General features: G+C 36.6%; 1 protein-coding gene across 1 annotated transcript in view; it reads right to left on the bottom strand.

Annotated features, from left to right (window-relative positions):
• Positions 1–522: 522 nt before the first annotated feature.
• The window catches only part of ITGAV (integrin subunit alpha V), a 47631-nt gene continuing 21991 nt past the window's right edge, over positions 523–26162 (bottom strand). Inside the window, exons 14-31 of the mRNA XM_026852401.1 lie at positions 22939–23130; positions 22780–22825; positions 22088–22189; positions 21327–21385; positions 20195–20349; positions 18107–18244; positions 17318–17385; positions 15982–16129; positions 14769–14861; positions 13643–13722; positions 11419–11499; positions 10273–10378; positions 9198–9356; positions 8127–8240; positions 6443–6556; positions 6243–6350; positions 5120–5242; positions 523–4741 (exon numbers count right to left, since the gene is read on the bottom strand). Of these exons, the coding sequence (XP_026708202.1) occupies positions 4646–4741; positions 5120–5242; positions 6243–6350; positions 6443–6556; positions 8127–8240; positions 9198–9356; positions 10273–10378; positions 11419–11499; positions 13643–13722; positions 14769–14861; positions 15982–16129; positions 17318–17385; positions 18107–18244; positions 20195–20349; positions 21327–21385; positions 22088–22189; positions 22780–22825; positions 22939–23130 (1982 nt within the window). The 3' untranslated portion in view covers positions 523–4645. The remainder of the gene's footprint in view (positions 4742–5119; positions 5243–6242; positions 6351–6442; positions 6557–8126; positions 8241–9197; positions 9357–10272; positions 10379–11418; positions 11500–13642; positions 13723–14768; positions 14862–15981; positions 16130–17317; positions 17386–18106; positions 18245–20194; positions 20350–21326; positions 21386–22087; positions 22190–22779; positions 22826–22938; positions 23131–26162) is intronic.

Here is a 26162-nt window from a genome sequence, read left to right on the forward strand (position 1 = left end):
CCACACTGGGCTTAAAGAATATTGTATTAATTCTCTGTAACTCAAGAGTTAGTAATGGATACACTTTAGAATATACATCACGTTTCACCCAATGTGGGTGATCAAAAAACCTTCAATACCATTCATTTATGACCTCAATTTAACACACTGGTGTTGTTAATATCCTTTAAAATATTGACCACCGCAAGTCAACAAATGCTACATCACTTCTCAGGGGAACAGATGACTTGGCAGTGAACTAGATCAGATCATGTTATATTGCACTTGGGAATTAGAAGCTTTGAGATTCAGTACCAAGGAGTTCAGATCCCACTAAAGTCAACAAGAGTGATTAGAGCTCAGCATATAAACATGATCCAAACTGTGGGACTTGTTTGTGATAGGAGGCCACTGCCAACAGAGAACTAATGGGTTCTTCCCATCTCAGAAAGAGACAAACAAACAAAATCATCTCTTTTCTGCAAGCCTCATCTGCCACCACGTTTTTACTTTTTGGATTACCATTTTCCTTTCATAAAATGCTTTTTTCCCCCCTCATTAACAGCCAACAGCATTGAACACAAAGGGTCGCATTCAAAACCAGTTGTAATGAATGTCAGGTCTTCTGTGACTTCACGAGACTGTGGAACAAGTCTTAGCCTGGACAGAAGACAAAAACTGACTACCTGACTACTTTGAAACCCCTGATTTTCACCAGGGTAATTGCTGCTCTGTGACTATTTGTCAGGGTGTGGGAAAAAATACTACAGCGCCTATGCCAGGGCAGACCCAAATGTTGCAAAAATCCAGGTGCAACATATATCCTTCAAATCACATAAACATGCTGATTATAGCTGAAATATTTTCAAAATATCTGTGTGAGTTTACCTTGAAGACTAAGCATGGACACAAGTTTAGAAACAACTAAATATTAAACTCTTTGCTTGGAATAAATGTGTTATAAAGAAAGAGTATATATAATAAACTTTCTTAAAAGTTTCCACATGAGTCATACGAATCAAAGATCAATGTGTAAATCAAAATTTAAAACAGAAAGATGAGACAAATAAGATTATAAACCTGATACTGATACCTGTGAACATTTCCTCTAAGATTCCAACTTACATTGATAAATGTATCCCATATTTGACTTTGCAATCATGCTTAATCAAAAGCTATCAGCACAATTTGGTAGTTTCTTGAAAGAAATGTAAGCCTATAAATTAGGTTCCTGGCTTCACATTTTCTAAATATTGATAGTGTGCATTTTGTAATATAAATCACATTTTAATACTGATGATGAGATGCTGCAATAACTGCAAACTGGAGTATATACAGAATTTCTTATTTCATTATAAAAGATGTAGCTCTTAAAATAATTTGTCTAAATATTTACGTAGCTGTTGATTTTATATTCATAAAAAGTATATTTCTGAAACATAACTCTCAAAAGAGTACTAATTCTCTGTTATTGTACTTTTTTCATGTTTGCAGTATGCAACTTACACACATCAACTTTGACTCAAGGGCATTAATTTAATTCAAAAATACATTTTTTTAAGTTTCTTTAAAGCTTTTAACATCATTCTACAATAATACATCAATGCCTGTAAGTCAGTATGAAATTTATACTGACACAAGTACATAGATAGTCTGTAATCTTACTGCTAAATCTAGAATGTGATAACAAATGTTTCCTGCACCCCCATTCAGGAAAGCATCCTGCTCAGAATTTTCCTGAAACACAAATGTTACTTTAAACTGAATTTGGGGTGGTCTATCTATGCTAAGTAACCTGTATAGTCCGTTTACATATGCTACTGTTTGGGTTTTTTTAACCAAACTGGAAATTAATGGACACGGGAGAAGCAACTGTTTGCTTTTATTCTCCAGTAGCGTACAAGAAAAACAGAAATCATTTAAATAAGCTTGACTTTATGTAACTTCAATAAATGGAAAAAACTTTCCATAGCTACAGTAGTTGTACCAAGAAAATGTACCTTTCTATCCTGAAAATCAGCAAAATTAGAGTTTCCAGTTGCCACAGTAAATTTAAGATGCAGTTAGTAGTGACATTAACAATGCTACGGTACCTTCCATGTGAGCTGAAAAGATCCTGATCCTGACTTTTTTTTTTTTAATCTCCTTATAACATCTAGACATGCAAGTAGCCTAATAAATTTAAAGTCAACATGGTGTGCACATGTAATGAACGCACACGTGTTAAGAATTAGAGCTATAATCTGTCTGATGGAGTCTTAAACTTCTTAACCTACTAAGATTAAGACTGGGTAAAAACAGTCTGCACGCGTATCAATAATCAGCTGACAAAATGTGTGAACTAGAAGCCCATGTAAGTAACTGAAACTGCGTTTTATCAAAGTCACAGTTTGAGGCCAGGATCAATGCCTGACTCCTGATTCTTGACTGTATTACTAATAACAATATTAGAAGACAAAAAAACATTGGCCACACTGAAGACCTTGAAAGTCCAGTGAAAGCAGAATTATACCCTCTCATATAAACTAATTACATCTAAACAAATTGTCTAAAACAAGAACATGTAAATGGATAAATATGCAAACCTGTGTACGATACATGTACTGGCCCCCGCAGACTTTATGCTGTCTCTCTTAATGACTCAAAAGCCATCATGGTTCTGTGAATAAGAGTGGACTTAATGAAAGCCATTTTAAATTTTAAAACTCCTTAAATTTTAAAACTTTTAAAAATCTGGTATTTTTAAATCTCAGAAAGGATGCAGAAATGACAGTTGAATCAAACTGTTCATTTCAGGTAATTCTGGGTTTACTGGACATTGTAGTATTTATGCGGGAGGTGCAGCTTTGAACAGGACCCACAAGATACAAAACCAAATCAAACCAGAGTTTCATCAAGAGCTTGTCTACATAGAAATGTCATTGGTATAATTACAGTAGGAGTCTTCCTTTCTGTATGTGTCTGCATACAGGGAGTTTATAAGGTAATATATTCCCTTTCTGGAATAGGGAATAAACAAATCATAAGGCACCTTTATAATAGTTTAAGTATGTCCACTCAAGATTTGTGCAACACAGCTACATGTGGTTGCAAGCCAACCAACCTCCTAATTTGCAATTACATGTCTACTGAAGTGCATATAGACAATGTTCTTGCATTCTCTCCTACACATAAGAAGCTTCACTTTACCACACCAGTGTTGAGGAAAATAAGCCAACAATGACATAAACCTGTGGCTTTAAACAACTGAACTTTTCGTATGTTTAAAAAACAACCGTAAACCAAAATATTTAGTGTCTTTTCTGGTAATGAAATGTATTGAACATAATGAAATGTCTTGTGCAATGAAATGTCTTTTGTGCAATGAAATGTGCAATGAATGAAACAATGACTGACTGAAATGGAACAAGCCAAACCAACCTTCTCTTTTCAAACCCTTTTGCATTGCCAGCTATACTCTGCTTCATTTGGCAAGCTTGCTGTTCTCTCAGGGCCGGTGGCAAGGCAGGCATGAGTGTGGCTAAAGTACTGATGTGATCTAGATCCATTTGGCTGGCAGATAGTCTAGTATAAACACTCTCTATATTACTGCATCCTGCACTTGGACACGGTTAACCACAGAATGTGAGAATTAACAACAGCTTCCTTGCAGTGCATCAGGTAATGTGTCACAAAGTATTCCTTCCATTGTTTTACCAGAAACTGAAATTCAACCCACGTAATATACAGACTTAGGCTCAAACCCAGCAGAGGTTTGACCTGGAAACATAAAGGCTATGGGTTTTCTCATCAGACATGTCTTTTGCAGCGACAGTCCAACATCTTGTCCCTGGCAGTACCTGAATGGATCCATACTGCCAAGACTTCTGTGGAACACCTGGACCCTGCTCCGTGGAAATACACAGCGGTCTTTGAATCTCACCCTGAATCTTTTTACTAGGTCCCATTGAAAGTACATCATCCCCAGCTTTCTACCGCTCACTTGTTTCTGTAGGCTCAATCCCTACAGTAAGAGACCCAGGACCTGGAGAACAATATTTGTAAAGTCTAGAGAGAAACCACAAGACAGATGACTCAACAGGAAGAGGAACAGGCATGCAGATTAAGTATCAGCTGTGAATGATTCCACTGAAAAATCTCTTTCATATTTTTTGAGCAGGAGGAAAATCATCAGCAGAGTTAATGAGTCAAAGAATATTCTTCAGTTTTGTCAAACAAGCTGTGTTCATTTTTTTGTGCAACTAGCTTTCAAGAGCTAGGAAATGAAATGTAGCGTACTCCAACAAAAATTAATCAAAACTAAACATGTAATCCAACAAGTATCTATGGAAGCTGTTTGCTTCAGGAGCAAATGCAGAATCTGCATAGCAATTCATATAAAGTTGGTCCGTGAATCAAAAAAGATGAGTCTCCTATATCCCAATAAGCAAAATCATAGCACTACATATTACTTGATTTTTTCACACACAAATCAGTGCAGATGCGTTAGTCACATGTATGAACATAATTAATACAAAAAGGAGAATTTATTTTGTACGTGCTGATCTCTTCTGAGACCAGCAGCTTTGCAGTCATGAGTGTTTCTTTCCTTAAGGAGGAAAGCAATATTTGTAACCAAGATGTCGGCATTTAAAGATTTCAGAACGTGTCACAGATAAAACTCTGCTTAAGCTTCTGATGTGCCTTCCCCATTCTCATGCGGTTGCAGCTGTTCTCTTTCTTGTTCTTCCTGAGGTGGTCTTACACGTTTGAAAAAGCCCATCTGCGATTCAGAGAAGAATAAAGAAATTGCAGTGTGATTTTCAAAATGTACATGCATACTTTCTCTTTCCTTCTTGATCAGATCTTAACTGATTAATTATTTGATTTTTTTCCCTCCTACTCTTTTTTCTTATTTTGGACTGCCAATGCCAAATAAATATCATCTGAAAAATTAAACTAATTCATCACAATCACAGACATCTTCTTTTACTTAACTTCTTCTGGACAAAGTGAAAAGTTTTTACAGTTATCCAAAAACTTAACTGATTCAGATGATTAGAGGACAAAGGTATTTCTGGAAGCTGCTGGTACTATTTGAAGTAATACATGACCAGTAAGGAAAAGAAAACAATGCAGAAAACCCAAATGCAGTACTTACCCTGTACATAACAAACACTAGAACAGCCAAGAGCAATAATCCTGCTAGGACAGCCAAAATTATAACCCACACTGGCACAGGCATAGGCTGTGGTTGAATGCCCCATGTAATATTTGTAGTAACCTAACAGAAAAACAAAATAAATCAGACTTTGCACAGGAGTGACATGCCAAGTTCATTCATGCAATTTAGGTCTTGTATATCTTTATTCTGTAGTGTTTAAAATAATCCACCATAAAATATCTTTTCTCTCCAATGTGAGTAAACAGCTGTAGAATAATAGTGACATAAAAGCTTCACTGATCCAAATTTAATAGAAATGTAAAAATTAAAACAGGGGTTTGAGTTTTTTTGTTTGTTTGCTTTTCAATCAGTGATACCATGGCTACATGTATTCTGTAATGCTTGATGATTTTCACTGAAACTGTAGGAATCTGGAAATATTTGGGAATTAAGAGAAAAATAATTCAGGGCTTTTCCTTTTTTTCTAAAAAGGCAGTACTTCTTGAAACAAAAATCAACTCTACAAGGCTTAGGAGAGAAAATAACAGTCATTAGAAACCATATTCAAAAAGAAATCAATCACAATCCTTTTCAACCACTTTAAGATCTTTTATGCTATAGAGCCTACCAAAACCTTTTAATTTGGCAGCCCAAATAAATGGCCTATACCTTCCTTTCTGTTTGCACCCTGTCTCCTTTCTCTCTGAAACCCTCTAGGGCACAGATGGTCTTTCTGTTCCACATTCACATCGTACTTCATATAATATAATAAAGCTCCATTATTCAAGCTCTAAATGCTACTATAGTAGGAGAGAATTTTCAAGTAATACATTTCTCAACAATGGCATTAATCCTAAAAACATTAGGATTATTCATTATTTTTTTCATTTTCAGTTAAGTCTTTAAAGCTACAAATATTGTTAACTCTAGTTTTAGGACAAAAATTTTTGTTTTACCCTCAGCTCTATGTGTCTAACTGAAATTAATATATGAATCAGGTATTTGATACAATTACAATTATATCAAGCCACATAAAAAAGCTACTTGACAATCATTGTTTTTATATTAATTTCAAAATATTTCAATGTATGGTAACTCAAGATGGACGTAAATGACTTACTACTGTAGAATTGTGGATATCTTCAAAGGAAAGGTTCTTATAGGGGAACTCTATAACATTGAAAGAAGCGGATGATTTGAGAGAATAGGAGTGATTCTGATTTTCTTTCTGTGTAAGAAAAAACAGATTTAGTACGGCATGTGGATACAAAAATCACTTTTTATGTTTCAGAAGCAGGGACAGAATATTCAGTCACTCACATTCATGAAAGTTTGGGTCCAAAGGCGTGACTTTAAATACAATATTGCACTCTTTCCCCTTTCTAGATGGCCAACTTGACAGACTATCTTTAAACAATCAGCAGTTCCACAGCCCTGCATATAAAAACAGGAATGATATTACAAATACAAAAATATTTGAGAAGTTATTAATGGTATTACTTTACTCATATACGTACTTTATTGTCCTCCTTCCCTGGCAAAGCACCATAAACTATTCAAATATATTAAATAACCCACAATATTGAATAATTACTTATGGTATCCCATAACCTTGCATTCAGAAAAATATTACATAAGCCACTTGGATCCCAAAGGTGAAACAGCTGTCAGTAGCTTTAAGGTATGTACTTCAGCTACGTAAGTAGGAAAAAATGTTGGAGGGTAGGGGGGCAGTTTCTGGTCAATTCAATTACCATCCTCCACATGTTTTTTGATAGGAAAGCTCACAGCAATTAACTGCACTTGGCGCCAACAAAACATGCTTTGTTGCATTCAGTGGAAGTCTTTAAATTTAACTGACTTTATCTATAAGCCATACTTAGGACTACAGCAGTTCAACTGGCCTTCCTCAACCACATTTCCATTAAAATCCATCACATAATATTGATACCAAACGATTAGTATTTCAAAAACAAAGCAGAGCAAAACAAGGCTTCATTTTATAATTGTGATTTTAGCTCTACTACAGATAAAAGCATTGTAAAGTGTAGGGACATCTGACCGTGTAAGTACAACTCAGTTCAATTATTATGAATATTGGATATTAGTCTCTGGGGTGAAATCCTGCTAAGTCATTGGGAAAGTCTGGCAAAAACCAAACCCTCAAAAAACCAAAACTTTAGAACTGCATTTTTATATGCTGAAAAGCTTTTGCAGTTTATATCTAAAAAAAAAACCCCAAAACCAACAACCTTTTCTCACCATAAGAAATTAATTCCTATTTTCACTTTCTTTGCTCAACCCTTTTTTTGTCCTCTCCAAAGCCTAAATGTTTCTGGAATCAGGGTTGTACTGCCATAGCCCTGCTGGTCCCCCCTAAACTCCCAAGAATTTCTCTCAGCTCCCCATGTGTCCTGCCTTGCCCAAAGCAGCAATAGGTTCATGTCTGCAAGCGCAGTTAACAAAAACACTGATACAGAAATATATTTACTTTTTATTACAGATTATTTCTCATCTTTGATGGTCCTCCATGTGTCTGACTGCAGAATATCCACTGATCAACTAGGAAACACATGTTGTGGAATCAACTGTAATTTGTAGCAAAGATGATGACTGCAGCACTCACCTGCTTCCTTTCAGTTACCTTATTTTACCAGTCTTCTTCCTATGAAGTACTGATTTTCAATTTCAGAGAATAACACAATATAGAAGAGACTGACATTGCATGAAGTGCCCAACTTGACCTGTGTTTTTAAGGACTTCAAACAGCACAAAACTATAGGCTTATGGCTCCCTGGCTGACTACCCCAAGGAAAAGTGATGCACATTGGAAAAGAAAAAAAACACAAAACAGCTCCAGAGCATAAGACTTTCTTGTCTGTTAATCATTTAAATACAGAACATGGATTTTCTGAAATGATTCTTCATCTCATGAAGCGTTCATCTCCATCTTCATTTTTAAAAAAATGAAAATACAATCAACACATTAATGCTGAGAGCTTACCAAAGTATGCACATCTCCTTCGACAGCAGTTACATCCCTTTGACTGATACGATGATCACGATTATCTTCCCTGATAAGTGTTTCATTCTTATCATCATCTTTAGAAGCCGAAATCTAGGATACACCAAGAAAGCCCAAATAATAAGTAATTCTTACATTTAGATTATTTGTAGACTTGAAAGTCAAAGTCAAGAAAAGATATAACTGATCAGGTTTCTCTCCCTCTGTCTTAGCTGTTCTTCAGAACCTGGCTTTACCTACAGCTGTAATTAAAATGTTACTCCTGCCTTTTCTAGAGGAAATTTGTATTTATATATTCACTAAAGTTGCTTTGTGATTATCAAAAATACACAAGTATTCTTTGTTTTTCTATACACTGAATATCTTCCCTTAGTCTTTTTATACATATGTTTGCTTCAGTTCTCCTAGAACTAATATACGATTTTTACTTCTTGTTCTAAACTGTCTTAGAATTCAGCTCTCTGCTCTCAAACTTGCTGGGTTTTGTCTGTGTTTCTTTGTCTAGTGCAACGTAGAAAGAAGGAGTTTCTTCTGCTCTGTGCTCTGCAAACTACACGTTTTGCTGGCAGTGATAGCATACATACAAGCCCTACTAAAACACCCCTGCTGACCTCTGTGGCATTTGGATGAGGGCCTAGATAAATAAGGTAGTAACAGAAAAAATAACACCATTTTCTTTCAAGACACAAACCCCATAAAATTTACATAAACAGTCCAGAAAGCATCTGGAAAGTTTTTGTTCAGTCAATTCCATTGCTTTGGACTTAAAACTCATACAGTACAGTCTTGAAGAAAAAGAAAAAAACCAACAAAACCACCATAACTAAAAGAAACAAGACAAATTTATCTTTGAGTTGGCAATCTACTTTTTTTTTTCCACCTGCTATATACATTGACAAATGCTATCAAACAGTGCAGTCTTGTTCCTCAGAAACAGATGAAAACTTAACTCAGTGTTAGATATTTCCAGGGATTTGGGTATTCTGAGTGTGTTTCCAAAACAAACAAACATACTTCATTCCATGCGAACATAAGCAAAGTCCTTCTTACCTTAATTTTCAATGGATTGATTTCCATATCCGAAGTGCAATTCATGGGACCATCAATTTCATACTGAACAATATACAACAGGGTGTAGTTTTTGTATTTGTAAGGCCACTGCACAGTCATCATCACCTTGCTGAATGCACTTGGACCATTGTTTCTCAGCTGATTATGAAAATAAAGTTAACATGTAAAAAACCCCATGTCACCTTCTTTGTTAATGTGAATATAGTTGTTTTATATTTGAGCCATAGATGATACTGCTGCTACCTCAACCACTTATGACAGTAGCATTGACAACTTTACCTAAAAGTGGTAGCTAAACTTCAGTTCCCCCAACAGACAAAACTTAAAATTACTTCTGTAATTTGATAAAAATTACTTCAAATAAAAGCTATATAGCATTACAGTTTTTTGCCTTGAAGAAATGCAAATTTTTTTTCCTTGAAAAAAATGTATTCTTTTTCTAGTCTATTGGATGAATCACAGCCACTGTATGTGTCTCAGCCAAGATAGTCTGAGCACAGATACATAAGTTTTGTTAGATAAATGTTCCCTTAAGTTCTAGAACAACTTTTAACTATTATTCACACAGCACTCTCAGTAAGTCTTGTTTAATTAAACAATCTAGATTAAAGCTGTGATCATTCTTTTAAGGACATTTTAAATAGTTAAAATGTTTCAAGGCAAAAAATTTTACAATAATGATTCAGAACAGTTGGACTACAGATGAGGATACTAAATAATTTACAGCCATAAGTAATTTTCTGAGTTCAAGTTACTTCAAATGTTTTAGCCTAGATTTCAGAGGGCTAGAAAATAAAATATATGTAATGATGTAAAAAATCATCCTCTTTATGTGGCTACTCCTGCTACACTAATTGCAGGCATTCCATCCCTTCTTGCAGATAACAATTATTGACTCAGCATTAAAAAAAAACCCAAACAAATAAATCTTTATTTCCATGAAAGTACAAAATGAAGAAAAAAATTTATCATTTACTCCAGAGAAAGCTACACCAAAAAATTTCTTTTCATTTATCACAGAACTATGTAATTGAAATTAGCAGTAATTGCATACCTCATAGATATGTTGAACTAGAGGCCCAATATCATCTTCTGTTTCAGGATTATCCTTTGGCTGCCAGTTTGCAATAGGAAGGAATATGTGATCAGGAGATGACACACTAAACAGCAGAGCAAACAAGTCGTTATTTTAAAGTTTGAAATGATAAATGTAATTCTCTAGAACATTAAAAAAAAAAATCAACACGCTTAAAATACAACCTCCAGTTTTTCATCCACTGTATATAAAACCAGAAAGAACAGATTTTGAGTGGCTTGTATACTAAATGTTCAGTTTTCTTCTCTACATGAAAAGATGAACTTTGTATTTAGAAACATTTTTTTCCTCTCCTAAACTTCGGATTCATCCTACAGTATCTAGTAAACTATTAATACAGTCAAGATACATACATGTCATCCAAAAATACAGAGTGTGAAATACTTTGATAATGAGAAATATTGATGATGTTGAGAATAATCAGCACAGTCATAAGAATAATTCAGCATGCACTGAAAACCTCAAAGCTAGCAATAATGCTTTTCAGCTGTGTCATCCCTGCATGTCTCAGATATTAACAAAGTTAGATCACAATAATCAATGTAGTGGAAATTTTAAAGAATTATGAGTTGGGAATCTGAGTTAACTGGCTAAGCAAGAGGACTGTATAACTTCTATGTGTGAAGTATAGATTTCTGATAAGCAGAGTAATGGAGGTAATGGAGACACTACAATATTAATACTATGCTTAAGACTGAAGAAGGTGAAGGCACTGCAAATTTATCTTCAATAGGATTTTCACTTTTAGAAAATGCATCAAAGGTTTTTGGGTAAAAATACAGTCGGTTTGTGGAGGAGGAAAGTGAGCTGGAGAAACGTGTGCAACTGCAAAAATGAGAGGCTCTTTTTTTCTTCTTCTAAAAACACCTCTAGTAATAGAGGTACAATATTCCATTTTGGAATTAATTTTGTAACTATTTGGAATTATTTAAAATCCGAAAGTCCAAAGGGTGGCTAGAGAGAACCGTATTTTCTTTATGATTAAAAATTCCCCAAGGCTTCCTGAAAACTTACGCAGACCTGAAAAAGTTCATTGAATATGAAGATGCAAACATACAAATCTCATTTAAGAAAGATGTTTATCAAAATAGTATCAGTGCTTACCCTCTAATTTCAACAGCTGCTAAAATAGCAAGGTCAGCCTGATAGAATGCTACTGGACTTAGATTGTCATACAGGTTGGAACTGCAGAGAAAATAAAAGTTAATTTCTTACATGAAATAAGCAAAGTATTAAAAACAACCCAACTTTAACATAATTGTATATAACATCACAAAATTATTCTCGAGCCACTGTAGGAAAGCACATTTACTAAAAACCAAGGAGCAGATTCCAGCAAGTTCTCACTAAAACGCATGACAGTCCCACCCCCAGTGCAGTTTGGAGGTCCCTCAGCAGGGAGAAGTCAATAAAGGACACAAATCTAATGCTGCCTCTGTTCCTTAGCTGCCACATATAAAAAAACTCAAATGCCAGTACTGTGGGTTATCACCAACTATACAGCTAGCAAGACCTTAAGTTCCACTTTAGGGCATCTGTTTTGCTCAGGGACTTGTTGGCCTCTAACTAGTCCCAGGGCAGAAAAGTATGCTAGGACTACTACCCCTCTTCAGTGCTTAAACCAGTAAGTGAATACAGTTAGTATCTGATTTCTATACTTCAGATACACCAAGAGATGATAGATATTAATGCATATAGAGTCTTTCATAGATAAAATTTATTTGGACTTCCTTTGTATATGGAGAAAAAGAAATAGAGAACACTCCTATCGCCCTCAGAGTGGAGCCAGGAACAGAATCCTGGTCTCCTTAGACACATGTGATTATTCTGTCTATCTAACCAAACAATTTCCTTTAGAAAGTTCTTCTTAAATCCTCTAACAACTCCTCAGTGCTGCTGTAATCAAAAAAGACATTCAACAGTGTGTTCTTCCAGACCTGTAAATTCCAGAGACTAGAGTCATTCTGCTAGGAATCGTGTCAGCTTCAGAAATCTAGCTTTGTGAGTTTAAGACAACTAATGTGATCTTTAAAACCTCTTCAAGATAATACCTTGATAATGCCTAGCACTATGAACTGCGAGTACCATGCTCGATTGCATCACTGATCTTGCATTCAGAAGTCCTTCCATAAAAGCCATAAAATGTTACAGAAATGTCCTTTCTCTTCCATCAGAAGAGCACGACTTAACAAATATCACTGACTGATTTTTCTCCCAGTGAAAGCTGGTTACTGACTGGCCGCTGTCAGCCCAAGGAAGACGACAGACACCCCAGAGAAGATCCTGCACTTCCTTTAAAAAGAAACGGAGTCACATGCCACTGGCACAGTTTACTAGCTGATGGAGAGGAGAGAAAAAAATTGAACAGCCAGCCATGTGAGATCAAAGAGATATTTAATGCTGCCTAGGCCTTTGATCACTATGGCAAACCCCTATATCATTAAAATAGAATGGCAGGTTTAAACTTACTTAACTCTTGTAGATGAGATAAGCATTTGTGGATGAGAATAATTTATTCACTATATTAAAGAAAAATGAAGTCCTTAAATGGAAAAATATCTTTTGGTCCACCATGGGGAAGAAAAAGCAGCTTTATTTGCACTGTCCATTAAGCAACATAAAACTGTATTGGGTAGAGAGATTCCTATTGATCACATCTCAAATTTTAAATAATATCTCCAGTAGGTATAAATTCAAATTTATATATCATATTTATATGAAAGTGCCATGCTCATCTTATAATTGACAGGAACACTACTGTTTTGTTCCATTTCATTTTTAGACTCTTATGCTGGCTACTGTAAAACACTTAAAATGGAACACTGCATGCTGCTTCTGCTCAGACCATCACATGCATTGACTTTTCTGAAAGACTTCTATCTCTCATCCTCAAAATACATAAAATTTGAAATTCTGGCTTTACAACAGAAGGAATTAAAAGTTCAAACATCAGTTTTAAAACAGGGCTAGAAACTCAAAGACACAAGTCATTCTGTGGCATTGCACAAGTATCAGGAGATCACAACAGTATGCAGGTGTTTCTTGAAACACTTTAAATAGTTTTGTTCCCCATTATTAGTATTTCACTCGTGGTATGACCAGTCTAAAAGCTGTAAGCAAAAGAAACTCCATTCAAACAGAAAGCTTTGTTTTCTTCTATTTTTTCCTCTATTTTAGAAAATGTAATTAATTAAAAAGATGTGGGTTTTTAAAAATAATTACAAGGCGAAGACCAGAGAATTAGTCCAGACTGAAACTGTGTAGTTTACAGCCTGTTTATTTAGCATCTTCTCTACCAGGTGAGGTACACACTCATAGATCTCCGTACCTTCGGATTTGCAAGTCAAACTTCACAGAGGTATCCATTTCAGACTGCTGGTGCACGCTGAAACGCAGGCCAGCCAATAGCTTCAGAAAAAAAATTACTGTGGTTCAGTGGAAGCACAATAAAATATACAACAAAAGCTTCTTTATACTATCATACTACAACAACAAAATTGCTTGAGGCTCATGGTCATAAGAGAACATACACCAAAAACTGGCAAATAAAAATTGTCCAGTTCATCGGGACTATAAACATACCGTGCTCTCTGTAGATTTCAGCCAATGCATCACTGCCACAAAATGGAAATGTAAGGTTTACATTATGCTAACCTCCCTTGTTTCAGCCATTTTTACACATAACTGAGCCTCCCTACATGTTGTAAAAAGTACTGTAGCCTAAAGAACAGTGCACACAATGATTCTAAATTCAGTTCCCAAGGTTTGTTCTAAGCCAGTGCATGATAGTTGCTGCAACATCTGTACAGTTCAGCTTTGAAAGTACAGTTCGTACTTTGAAAGCCTTGAGAAATAGCATTTATTCATCCATACAAAGTGTCTCTTGAAGGAAAAGCACCAAAGTTCACAATTACGACTGATTTAACTTTTTTTCCTCAAAAAAAAAAAAAAGACATTAGGTCATATCATCTTAATATCTGCCAGGCCCCACTAATAGTATTTTTTTAAATTCCTCCAATTTCAGCTACATTTGGTGAAAGGGCAAAGGTCTCAACTAGACCAAACTCTGCTCAAACTTCACAAAACTAGGCAGAAGAGAGAAGCACTATTAGATTTCCACTAAGAGAAAGGTGTGTTACAGACTAGCTCTTTATTATATGCTAAAAAATATGTATCAATCTAAAGACAAACTCACGAGGGACCAGAGTACTTTAATTCCACTGTTTAATGAACTACTTCTCTTGAGTTGCATCATAAAACTCATGAACACTTCTTTCAGCCTTTAATTTACCTATAAAGTTGAAACCAATTACCACTGAACTAATTAAACATGTGGGCATCTAAATGTCAGCTAAATTTAATCCTATGTGTAAACATCCTGCCCAAACACTACTGCAATTAAGAAAAATGGACTCCAGTTTGAGCTACTGGACACCTGTTTGACCAAACCTTACCTTAGTTCCTGCTTTCATGGGATTTCCCAGGTCACAAACTACCATGCGAGTTTGATTCTCTGTTTTAAATGCACATGACAGTCTTGCTAAAGCCTGCATTAAACGAGAAAGAAATATTAAGGAATGTCACTCCTTACATCTGGACACCTGTATGAAAGCCTGGAGAAAAGTTCTAGATACACTGTCTTAATTTTAACATAATTGCTCAGTCCTAACACAGTCAAGCACTAAAATTAAATAAAATCTTGATTATGAAAGTCTCCATGGAGACAAATATTTTTGATATGACATGGAAGCTCTTTTCAAGGTTATAAAAAGATAAATTCAACACACTTATATTGGGTAGCATTGATGATTTTTGTGACCTAAAGCATTTCTTCACGTGATTCGTTAAAACCTACATAAAGAAACTTTGACAATCAGGTAAATTCTCCATAGAAAAATAGATTGGAAGGCAAAATAACATGAATACTTACTAACTTACTCAAAAAGAGGTTTTAGAGGAGATATCAGATTTTGGATAAAGCCAGATCACAAAGCTCTAGAGTAGCAGGCAAAATGGAGAACCAAACCAAGGCATCGTCCAACATATAGGAAGGATATGGTATCAAAGTTGGAATCTTTTGATACAGGGGGAAAATAATTTCCCCGCTTAACATTCTGCAACTTTACAGACACGTTGACTGATCATAGCTTACAGTCAGTAAAAACAAAGATGAAGCAAATGAGAAAGTATATTACTTATATATAGGTATAATGGGCTATAAAAGGAAAGTCAGGGAATAAGCTTTAATATTCTGTGTAGTCAGGATAAATGACACCCAAGACTTTCTACATACTTAGGTGGAGGAGACTAGCAATACCCAACATCACTTTTTGCCTCACAGGTGCCCAGCTCTTTACCTAGCACATGACATGCTAAATCAAAATTTAAATAAATTAACAAGGGTACTGTTCAAATAAAGACTTGTAGCAGATAAACTCTGTGTCAATCACACAGATGATTCTCCTTTGTTGATAGCAGTAGGCTCTTGAATTGAAGCCATCCAGCCAGCTGTTATATAGCCTTGGGGCTTGGAAGAACCTTATTTTTTTGGTGCTTTACTTTCAGATTGAAGCATAAAACCCACCAGTGACAGACCCTCCCCCACAGACTTCCAAAGCAGCACCTGAAATACGACTACTTAAAGAAGAAAAATAATTGGAATTTTACCTCGTTGTTACGAACAACACCGATGAAATCTGCTTCGGGCGGAACGATGACAAAGAGTTCTGCTTCGTAGGCTCCTTCCCCTTGATTCTGCGCATTGACAATTAGTGTCAAGGGATTGTCATCACCAATATAGATCTGCTTCTGATCACTACAAAACACAAGTGTAAAAATGAGCTCTGCATTCAGCTTTCAAAGTGTATTGAACTGGTTGAACTTATAGAAACAAAAGACATTCTGAAATTGCACAGACAGTAGAGAAATCTGGAGGCAGTACACATTCTTCGGGAGTATCAGAAGTCTGCACTACGTTTAAAACAAAAACATGTCTATAATTACAAAAATGGAGCAAATATTACATGCTGTTTGGTAAGAATCTTTTTTATTAAATTTAAAATAAACCACAAAACCACCAACACTTTTTTTAACAAAGGACAAACAATTATGAGCAGCTAAATCACTGTGTACATTTTGAATTACATGCCTACTTAGCAGAGGCACAACCACCCATTTATAAAAAAAAACTGATGAAAGGCTAAGTTACAGAATACAGCTAAGACCTCTGTAATACATTTGTTTCAGATACAAAAATAGTATCTTTCTAAACAAGGTATTTTCATTTCACCAACTACAAGGAAACCTAACTGTACCTGCACCGATGTTTAATGTTTCTAAAGCATTTGCACAAATTGGTATGCTTGTGAACTGTACTACTTACATGCCTGGGCATATGCTATAGCTCTGCACTAAGGGCATAAAAAAACCCCAACCAAAACAGCTGACAGTTGTAAGTAGAGATAATACACTAAGAATGGCTTTCAGGCATAGAAAGCATAAAAAGCCCAGACTCACAAAACTTAGTTAAAACTTGTTTCTTTTTCCCAGGTTTAATAAAAGATATTACTAATATCAATATTTTTTTCGTATGTGTGACAACACAGTCCTACTCCACCTGGATAAAATCATGCCTGTTCATGTCTTCAAGTGTCTGTCTAGTATAAAATAACAGAACAGTGGTACAATTGCAGCTAACACTGGGTTATGCTTGCTATGCATGTCCATCTTTGCAAATATACAAATAAATACTGTGTACTTACAGTGGGGGCTGGGGTGGGGGTGAGAATGTGTGCTCTCCCTGTATTACATGCTAAAGACATTAGGTTACAAAGCAGAGAACGGATTTTCCTTAAAACAAATAAGTATCAGTTTAGATTGTATACACTGAGGAGTCCTACTTATTTCCATACATCCTTTTAAGAAAAAGTATTACAAGCTCTTCAAGTTTAGAATTCAAGTAGGGAAGTTAGTTTTCCCTGCATTATTTTCCCAATGTATTTACCTTTCTACAGAAACCTCCAGCTTTGGTTTGCAAATATTATCATCACCACAATCCAGCAGAATATGTGCCTGCACAAAAATGAAATGGATAGTGTTGTAATAATTCCTGTATGTGTTCTAACATACATTTCCAATAATACTGTTTCACCACCAAATTAAAAAAAAATTTCTAAATAGCTGGTTATGAGATATTTTCACCTCATTACTCTCAGAAGAGATCAAATGAGCTTTTAGGTATAGGGGGCACTGTGCCTCATCCTGACACACTGTAATTCTAGGACTGATGTCTACACACCTTAATTGTCTTTCCAGACTTCGAATTATCTGTTCATCTTGACTTGCATTCCCACTACCCTTTTTGCAAAGAAGTTTAAATATTTGTAAAGGGCAGAAATACAAGAACTATGTTTATTACCTTAAGAGAACTACAGGGATAAAAAGAATATACAGAGCAGCATAGTATGAGCAATGGATGAAACATTACAACCCTTCAAGATTAATACCTTCAATACTACCCTAACTGCTTTTTTCCAGAAAACTATTAATTAGTATGCATAAAAAGGAAGTCCAGCACTAAGGAATAACATGTCAAAAAAGAAATTTGACACAGAGAGAAGGAAAAAAGACATACATACAAAACCCATTAATATTTCCATAATTCAAAGGCTAAATCCTAGGTGTATATTTTGGTATCTTAATTTTTCAGAAGTCCTAAAGTGAACATAATTACTAAGTACTGAAAGCTGAAAATATGTTCTGGGTTCTCTCATCATAGATTATGTAAGTATACCTGTCTGCTCATATTAGCAGGAGTGAACTGGTTGAGGATAGGGTGCAATCCTGTTGCATCTGCAGCTGTTCTGTAATCCAGACGATATTCCATAAAAATTGTAATGGGAGTTAGTTTGTCCCTAAATTCTGATTCATCCTGGGGAAACCAAAGATTTGAATTGTAATTAAAACAACAAAAATACCCTTTAAAAGTCTCTATAGGCAACAAGTAGCCATCCCAAGAGCAATACTGAGTAGTATTTTTATTTATTGTTCATGTTGTAGTAGGAATGAGGAAGCCAAAACAACATTAAAACTTCTGTGCATTTTCTAAACTAGAAAATCTCTTGTCAGAACATCTGCTGTGTAAGCTTTGAAGATGGTCAATTTAAGTAGTAAAATGCCTGTTTAACAAATGGAAAACCAGAGCATACAGAAGTATTAAGTCATAGAACTATAACAGCAAGAAGCCTAAAGGGCTATACGATGCCGCTCTTTCCTGTCAAACAAAATTCAGTATGCTTCTAAGTTCCCTCAAACATACTAATCTTTGGACTTGTGATTCCTCCTTCCTAAAATTATTACTTTGCACTTAAGAGTTGCTGACTTTCATATTGTTCATTCCAAATCATTCTGTTTATCAAATGCTGATCCTGCTTTTCAGAGAACTTACAAACCATGTCTTAGCTTGATGTTAGCCACAGATTTTATTAGTGAAATATAATGAAACACAATGAAAATTATTGAATCTAGAACAGCTCATTGCAAGATCTTCAGAAGCTCTCTTACTTCAGAAGCTCTCTTCTGTGGGCAGAAACTTACTGTTTTCAACAGGGTTTGCATGACATTTAAGGTAATTTCGTCTAGATCATGTGTTAATTCTTTATGCGAACATCAGGTGGAAGTGTTAAAGCTTTATTGACACTGAGATCTGGGATGTCTATTTCCACTCAAAAGGCCAGTCAAAGAAACATACTACCTATCCCCCATGAATCCATAATGATTACTTAATTATTTTTATTGTGGGGTTTTTTTGAGAGGTAAGTATTTTTAATGTTTGATTTATAAGTACTCAGATATAAATCTGAGCTGCATCTAACTTACACAGTCAGTGTTTCTTCTACTGGATTACACTTTTTAATTGTTAGCACCTGTCCACACTTGTGAGGACTATAAAAAAAAAGACTGAGAAAAAGTAAACTTAATATTTCAACCTTCTCTGTCTCCTCTGTTATTTGCTGTACTCTGCTTTTTAGTTATACACTCATATTTTTATTTATTCATTTACCTCCAAAGGAGAAATGCAACCTCCACTTATTGACTTTCATGTTCCTTGGAAATTGTAACTAATTTTGTGCCTAGATGACTTGTCTAAGAAGTCCATAACAAAGTTCAGAATTGAATTTCCAGTCCATTTAGTGACCAGGACCGTAGTCATAATAATATCCACTATTAATCCTCTGGCATTAGTGATACACCAGGAGGCACATATAGTTTCAGTAATTTTACGTCTATCCATTAGGCATGGTTTCTCTAGCATTTTTTTTTCTAAAACATCTGCAGGAATACAACAGAAAATTGACAAGGATTGTTAAACATGCTCAAGTGACTTGCAGCTGGGGTGTCAAAAAACACATACATCATACTAATTTTTGTTTAGGTTTGTGGTCTTGATGGTAGAATGTCTGTGTTTAGGTAAGACAGGCCTGTGAGAGACTCAAAAGCACCTTATGGAACATCCTTGAGATTCCTGCCCTGCTGTGGTAAAGAGCAAAGCACTGTGGAAATCTACACCTGCAAAAATCCCTGATATAAACAGGCAAAAGCAGCAGGGTCGAGATCTCTTCTTTCTTCTCCTCTTTCTGGCTAGCAAGGACCAAGCTCCATGATGTTGGCATCCCTGCTTGCATGCCTCTCCCTGGGTGCTACTGCGGAGATCTCCCAGGTCACAAGGTAACAAGAATAAATTTACTCTTTGCATTTCATCCGTGATTTTGTAGTTGTTCCTGCGTCCTGCCTGTGTTGGCTCACACATTACCTAACACAAGGAACTTGTAACATACAACACACCAAAAACTACCTGCCTAAAAGGTAAATGGCTACTTACCCTCAAAAAGGCATCAAGTTCTTCACAATTCATTTTGCCCCCCTTTGTAATAGTCATGTTCTTAGAGTGGCTAGGCTGTTTGCTGTGGAGAAAGAGAGCCCTCCTTATAGCTCCTTTCTGCTTAAGTTTATCCAACAGCAGCTCCACTTGGAAATCTGTCCAATTCAAAGCATTTAGGTTAGGGATATTTCATTCAATTAAACACAGTGCAGATTCTCATCAGAAATGGAGCTGAACATTGATTTCAGCTACAATGAAAACCTAGTACTTGGAACTTTTTAAATTTCCATATAAAAACTGTGACTACATTAGTTCTCAAAACATTAACTAACAAGCACTGCTGTTGTCCTAAATTGGACTCCGCTTTTTCCCTTAAAAATTGGAAATATATAAGAACACTGATACATTTGTAATAATTGCTAAAGAACTGCAAGAACAAAAGTTAGATTTTTTTCTCCCCAAAAATGTTAAAGCAATCTTGCATATATTTAACTGCATTGCTAATCTAATTACTTCAAATATTTGATATAACAGATATTGATATGAATCTTCCCAGATCATACCACCTCTATACGTGCCATACAGAAAATAAGGAAAAGCTTTTATAATCAGTAAACAAAACCTGATTGTAGCAGGTTGTCTGCCACACCACAAAATGTCTTAGACACAACTTAGAAACATGTTTGAAACAATCTCTTCCTGATTCTGATCCAGAGAATCTGATTAAAAAAATCAGTAATATCAATCATGATTTCAACAGAAAGGTGAAAAGTCCCTTGTGGCTTGTCTGTATTTTTCAGGTTTAACAATGCACATACTTGAACATTCTTGTTTAAAACTCCCCTCAACAAGAGTAGATCTCAATTCTGTAAAATACAAAGGACTTTCCAAGACTAGTTCTACCAAGTGGTTAAACATTTGCTTAAAGTCCCAAGTATGCTCAATCCCACTGACATCAACACAACTTCAGCAAAAAAAACTGTAGAAGACAGTCAGATAGATGTATATGGTTACTGAGCTGGTAGGATTGTGTTGTGAAGGGTAACCAGCTGTTTCAATAATGAAGGACAATAACCAGTGCTTATGCCTGCAAACCACATAAGACTAAAGTTTTTAAACTAGCAGAACTTACTGAGTGTATCAGGAAGCTTTCCTTTGCCATCCGCTTTTAAGCAGAACTTTACTTTGAAGCTGTTTTGAAGGAAAATAAAATATTAATTTCACATACTATCACTCATTTTCTTCTGAAATTCTCTACTGTTTTTCTTAGTTCAAGGGTATTCTTTTTTGAGACTCACTCACTCCCAACAGCTATTTTCTACTGGTGGAAGAAAAACTATAACCTATTAATAAGTAGACAACAATGCAAGGCTTTGGAGCCTTGATTCATTTAGGAACAGTCACCTGCAAATCAGAGTGTTGTTTCCTGAAATCAAATATGGCTTATTTATTTTTAAAACTAGAAGGAACTGGGTTACTGAACTGAAAAGGAAGTTAGCTCTAGAAAGGAACAGTGGGTTTGGATAATAGTCCCGGAACAAGAACCAAAACCAGTTTACAGAGCAGATAATTTCCCAAGTGTTTTCCAAAAGCCCACCTAAAAAGTAAGTTAATGGGTAAAACCAATGGAAAAGCTATGATCTACTCTGCTCAATAGGCAACTGTCAATCTCTGCATGTAGGATGTAATCTCGGAGTCAGTCTAGTGTGTACTGAAGATAATGCTGGTCCTTCCACTGTTCAAGAGTTCTTATTTTTTATTGTCTGTTCTTTCAGAGAAATCTGTGTTTGACTGCCTTTTTTTAATTCGTTGACTAGACTTCCTGAATCCTTATGAAAATAAAAACCAAAAAAAGGCCCTCCCCTCAAAGGAAAACCAAGATACTCTGCTTACCAAGAAACTTTTACATCTGACAGTGAACAGGCTTTGTTTTCTGGATTTAGAATGGTTGGATTAACTTCCAGGGCAGCATTTACTCTAATAACTGGTCTAGCCCTGCAAAGAAAGCATCCTCTTGAACAGCATTCAACAGCATGTTAGACAATCCCCTCCCCATAAAATTGTGAAATATACATATAGACACTTACACAATATTTAGTGAAACTGCAAGAATAACAAATAATCACGGAGTAGATTAAGGAAAAGCAGGAAGTTTCTCTGTGCCCCTTCATTGCCATCAGTCAGAGGACATGGACAGTTGTGTTAAGAGGAAGTGTCATCTATTTCTAGCACAGATAAATAAGGTATTTTCCCTAAAATGAGCAAGTTTGCATGAGAATATCAGGATTGCAGTGTAATAGCTAGCAGCACACTGTGTATGTCAGAATCTAGAAAACTGTCACTCAGCATTTAAGACAACTTATTTATATTTTCTCAACTATAAATTTTTGAGAAGGATAAATAATAGATAGCAGACTAGATTTACTCAGTGAAAACACCCATATAACTTTTTTTAACTCCAGCAGTTTGGAAGGTGGAGTGACAGAATTTTAGACTTCCCTGATCCTGCTTTCTTTTGTAACTCAAGAATGCTGCTGAGCTTTCATTCTGCTGGCACTTGTGAAAAAGCATAGAGGGATACTTACCTATACAGAACAGCTGTGTCAACACCAAAGGCTCCAACAATCAAGTCTAGAAAGAAATGAGAAATATTACACATTCCAATTTATTTTTTCAATATATGCTGTTAGTCAGAGGAGGGGGTACCATTAAGTTATTCTAAAGTGACATTTAGAGCAAAGGACCTGGATATCCATTTTTGTCCACATCTGTGGCTCCTTTCAGTGAGTACCCAAAACTGGGTGGCATGGTGCGAGCGGCCCACTGCCCTTCAAGAATTTGAGATGGGACTGCATTCAAACCATTTGCTCTTCCATTGTAGATGTAGACAAGTCCTCTCTTGTCCTCTCCACCATATGGTGCAGCAACTGCAATATCTGTAAACCAAATGAACAATTGTCAACATCTCCAGGCACAGACTAGGAGAACACATTTGTGCTTGTATCAATCAATAGTTTCTGATATTACAGTTTCAATGTGTGTCAGTAGGGAGAAAAATGCAACTGGCCTTTAAAATGCTCATCAACAACATTTTTTTCTTTTCATTGGATGCTGGTTTTTCTGGAAAGTATAAATGTTTAACAAGAACATACATCATAGACTTGTGGGGGGGGGAGGAGGGAAAGGAATAGTTCTGCAAACACGTCTGCGCTTCAGTAACTGACTTAAAGCCAAATCATATGGATTTGAGATGCTTTTGAGAGTATAAAACACCCAGAGTTAGTCACTGTTGGCACCAAATGACAAAACTCAGTGAGGCTATCTGCGCATTTCATTAACACACTCATGTTCCTCCAAAGGGTGTGGCACTTTATAAATTCTCAAAAATTTAAATCAGCCTAAAACAATGGTAAATATCAAATTCCAGTCTAACCTGATCATGGCTTGGCAAAATGTTATATGGAGAACTTTCAGTTAGTGCAATTATGCTATCTCTTAAAGCTTAATTTATTTGAGAGTACTCATTGTCAATGATAATAAACAGTAATAAACAAAATGCTAATTGGGCTATCTTTAAGGACAGCTTCAGACACGTGAGCTAATTTCAACATTTCCACAGTCAGTTCAAAGACCAAACATGAAACACTATACAGAGCAATTACATGGCTCCTTCCTCTTTCATTAAATTTGAGAAAGTTTCATGACAAGATCAAGGACTCAAAGGTTTACCATTTTATATTTTTGACTTGTTTTAACAAACTTTATGAAAACGGTACAAATTCCAATCTTACACCATACTGTGATGGAAAGCATTTTAATTAACACTCCCAAAATGAAACAGAGCAGGAAAAGACAAAAAAATCAGACTAAATAATGGCAAGGTAATTAAAAATAGGCAGCTTCTGCTATGATTTTCTCACATGCGGCATATTTCAGATTGAAATATCATAGAATCAAAGTATTTTTTGGATAATCTCATGTATTGACCAGATTTTTGGCTATCAGCTGTAACCTTTCCAATGTCTTCTAAAACAGTTGCAGCGATACTGCATCTTCTCACTAGATCTATATACTATTAGCAGCTAAAAAGGTTCCTTCCAACCCAAACTATTCTATGATTCTAAGATTTCATTTCAAAAATAAACTGGAGCTACATGGGAATTGAAATATTAGCTGATTTTAACTTTAGATCTTTCAGAAAATCCTTTGCTTGCCAAGCAGAATGGAAAAACCAAAAATGAGCATTTTTTGCAAAGTCAAATTCACAGAATCACGGAATTATCTATGTTGGAAAAGACCTTGAAGATCATCCAGTCCAACCGTTAACCTAACATTGACAGTTCCCAACTACACCAGATCCCTCAGTGCTATGTTGACCCGACTCTTAAACACCTCCAGGGATGGGGACTCCACCACCTCCCTGGGCAGCCCATTCCAACGCCTAACAGCCCATTCTGTAAAGAAATACTTCCTAGTATCTAGTCTAAACTTTCCCTGGTGCAACTTGAGGCCATTACCTCTTGTCCTATTGCTTTCTACTAGGCTAAAGAGACTCATCCCCAGCTCTCTGCACCCTTCTTTCAGGGAGCTGTAGAGGGTGATGACGTCTCCCCTCAGCCTCCTCTTCTCCAGACTAAACACCCCCAGTTCCCTCAGCCGCTCCCCGTACGACCTGTGCTCCAGACCCTGCACCAGCTCCGTTGCCCTTCTCTGGACACGCTCGAGTCATTCAATGTCCTTTTTGTAGGGAGGGGCCCAAAACTGAACCCAGTCATCGAGGGGCGGCCTCACCAGTGCCGAGTACAGGGGTGAGATCCCTTACCTGTCCCTGCTGGCCACGCTATTGCTGACACAAGCCGGGATGCCATTGGCCTTCTTGGCCACCTGGACACACTGCTGGCTCCTGTTCAGCCGGCTGTCAATCAACACCCCCAGGTCCCTCTCTGACTGGCAGCTCTCCAGCCACTCCTCCCCAAGCCTGTAGCGCTGCTGGGGGTTGTTGTGGCCCAAGGGCAGCCCCCGGCATTTGCCCTTATTGAAACTCCCCCAGTTGGGCTCAGCCCATGGCTCCAGCCTGTCCAGGTCTCTCTGCAGAGCCTCCCTACCCTCGAGCAGATCAACACTCCCACCCAACTTGGTGTCATCTGCAAACTGACTGAGGGTGCATTCGATCCCCTCGTCTAGATCATCAATAAAGATTAGTTAAACAGGAGTGGTCCCAAAAACAAGCCCTCGGGGACACCACTCATGACCAGCTGCCAACTGGATTTAACTCAACTTCACCGCAATTCTCTGGGCCCGGCCATCCAGCCAGTTTTTTACCCAGCGAAGTTTGTGCCCATCCAAGCCACGAGCAGCCATTTTTGCCAGGAGAATACTGTGGGAAACGGTGTCAAAGGCCTTACTGAAGCCAAGGTAAACAACATCCACAGCCTTTCCCTCACCCAATAAGCAGGTCGCCCTGTCGTAGAAAGAGATGAGGTTTGTCAGGCAGGAGCTGCCTTTCATAAACCCATGCTGGCTGGGCCTGATCATCTGGTTGTCCCGCACATGTTGTGTGATGGTACTCGGGATGAGCTGCTCCATCAGCTTCCCAGGCACCGAAGTCAAGTTGACAGGCCTGTAATTTCCTGAATCATCCTTCCGACCCTTCTTATATATGGGTTCCTACCACTCTTTAGGAAACACTGGAGTATGACTTGCAAAACAAAGTTTTCTCCCTAGGATTCCAGGAAGTCTCCATCCCAAAACTATGAGAATCTTGTCTGCTTCATTGCTCTCCTCCTATGTGAAAAGTACCAAGAAGCACTGGCAACAGGTTTCAGAGTCCATGGCTTCAGTTGTATCAGTCTCAGACTTCTCATCCAAATACTTGCTCAAGACACTCAGCTCTTGGTACAGTTGACTGTAGTTGTTATGGGATATTTTCACCAGGCTCTTCCATTTTAAAATAAAAATCTAGGCTTTT

Source organism: Athene cunicularia (assembly GCF_003259725.1).
Source record: "Athene cunicularia isolate RWA chromosome 7 unlocalized genomic scaffold, athCun1 chr7_part1, whole genome shotgun sequence".
Taxonomy (NCBI): domain Eukaryota; kingdom Metazoa; phylum Chordata; class Aves; order Strigiformes; family Strigidae; genus Athene; species Athene cunicularia.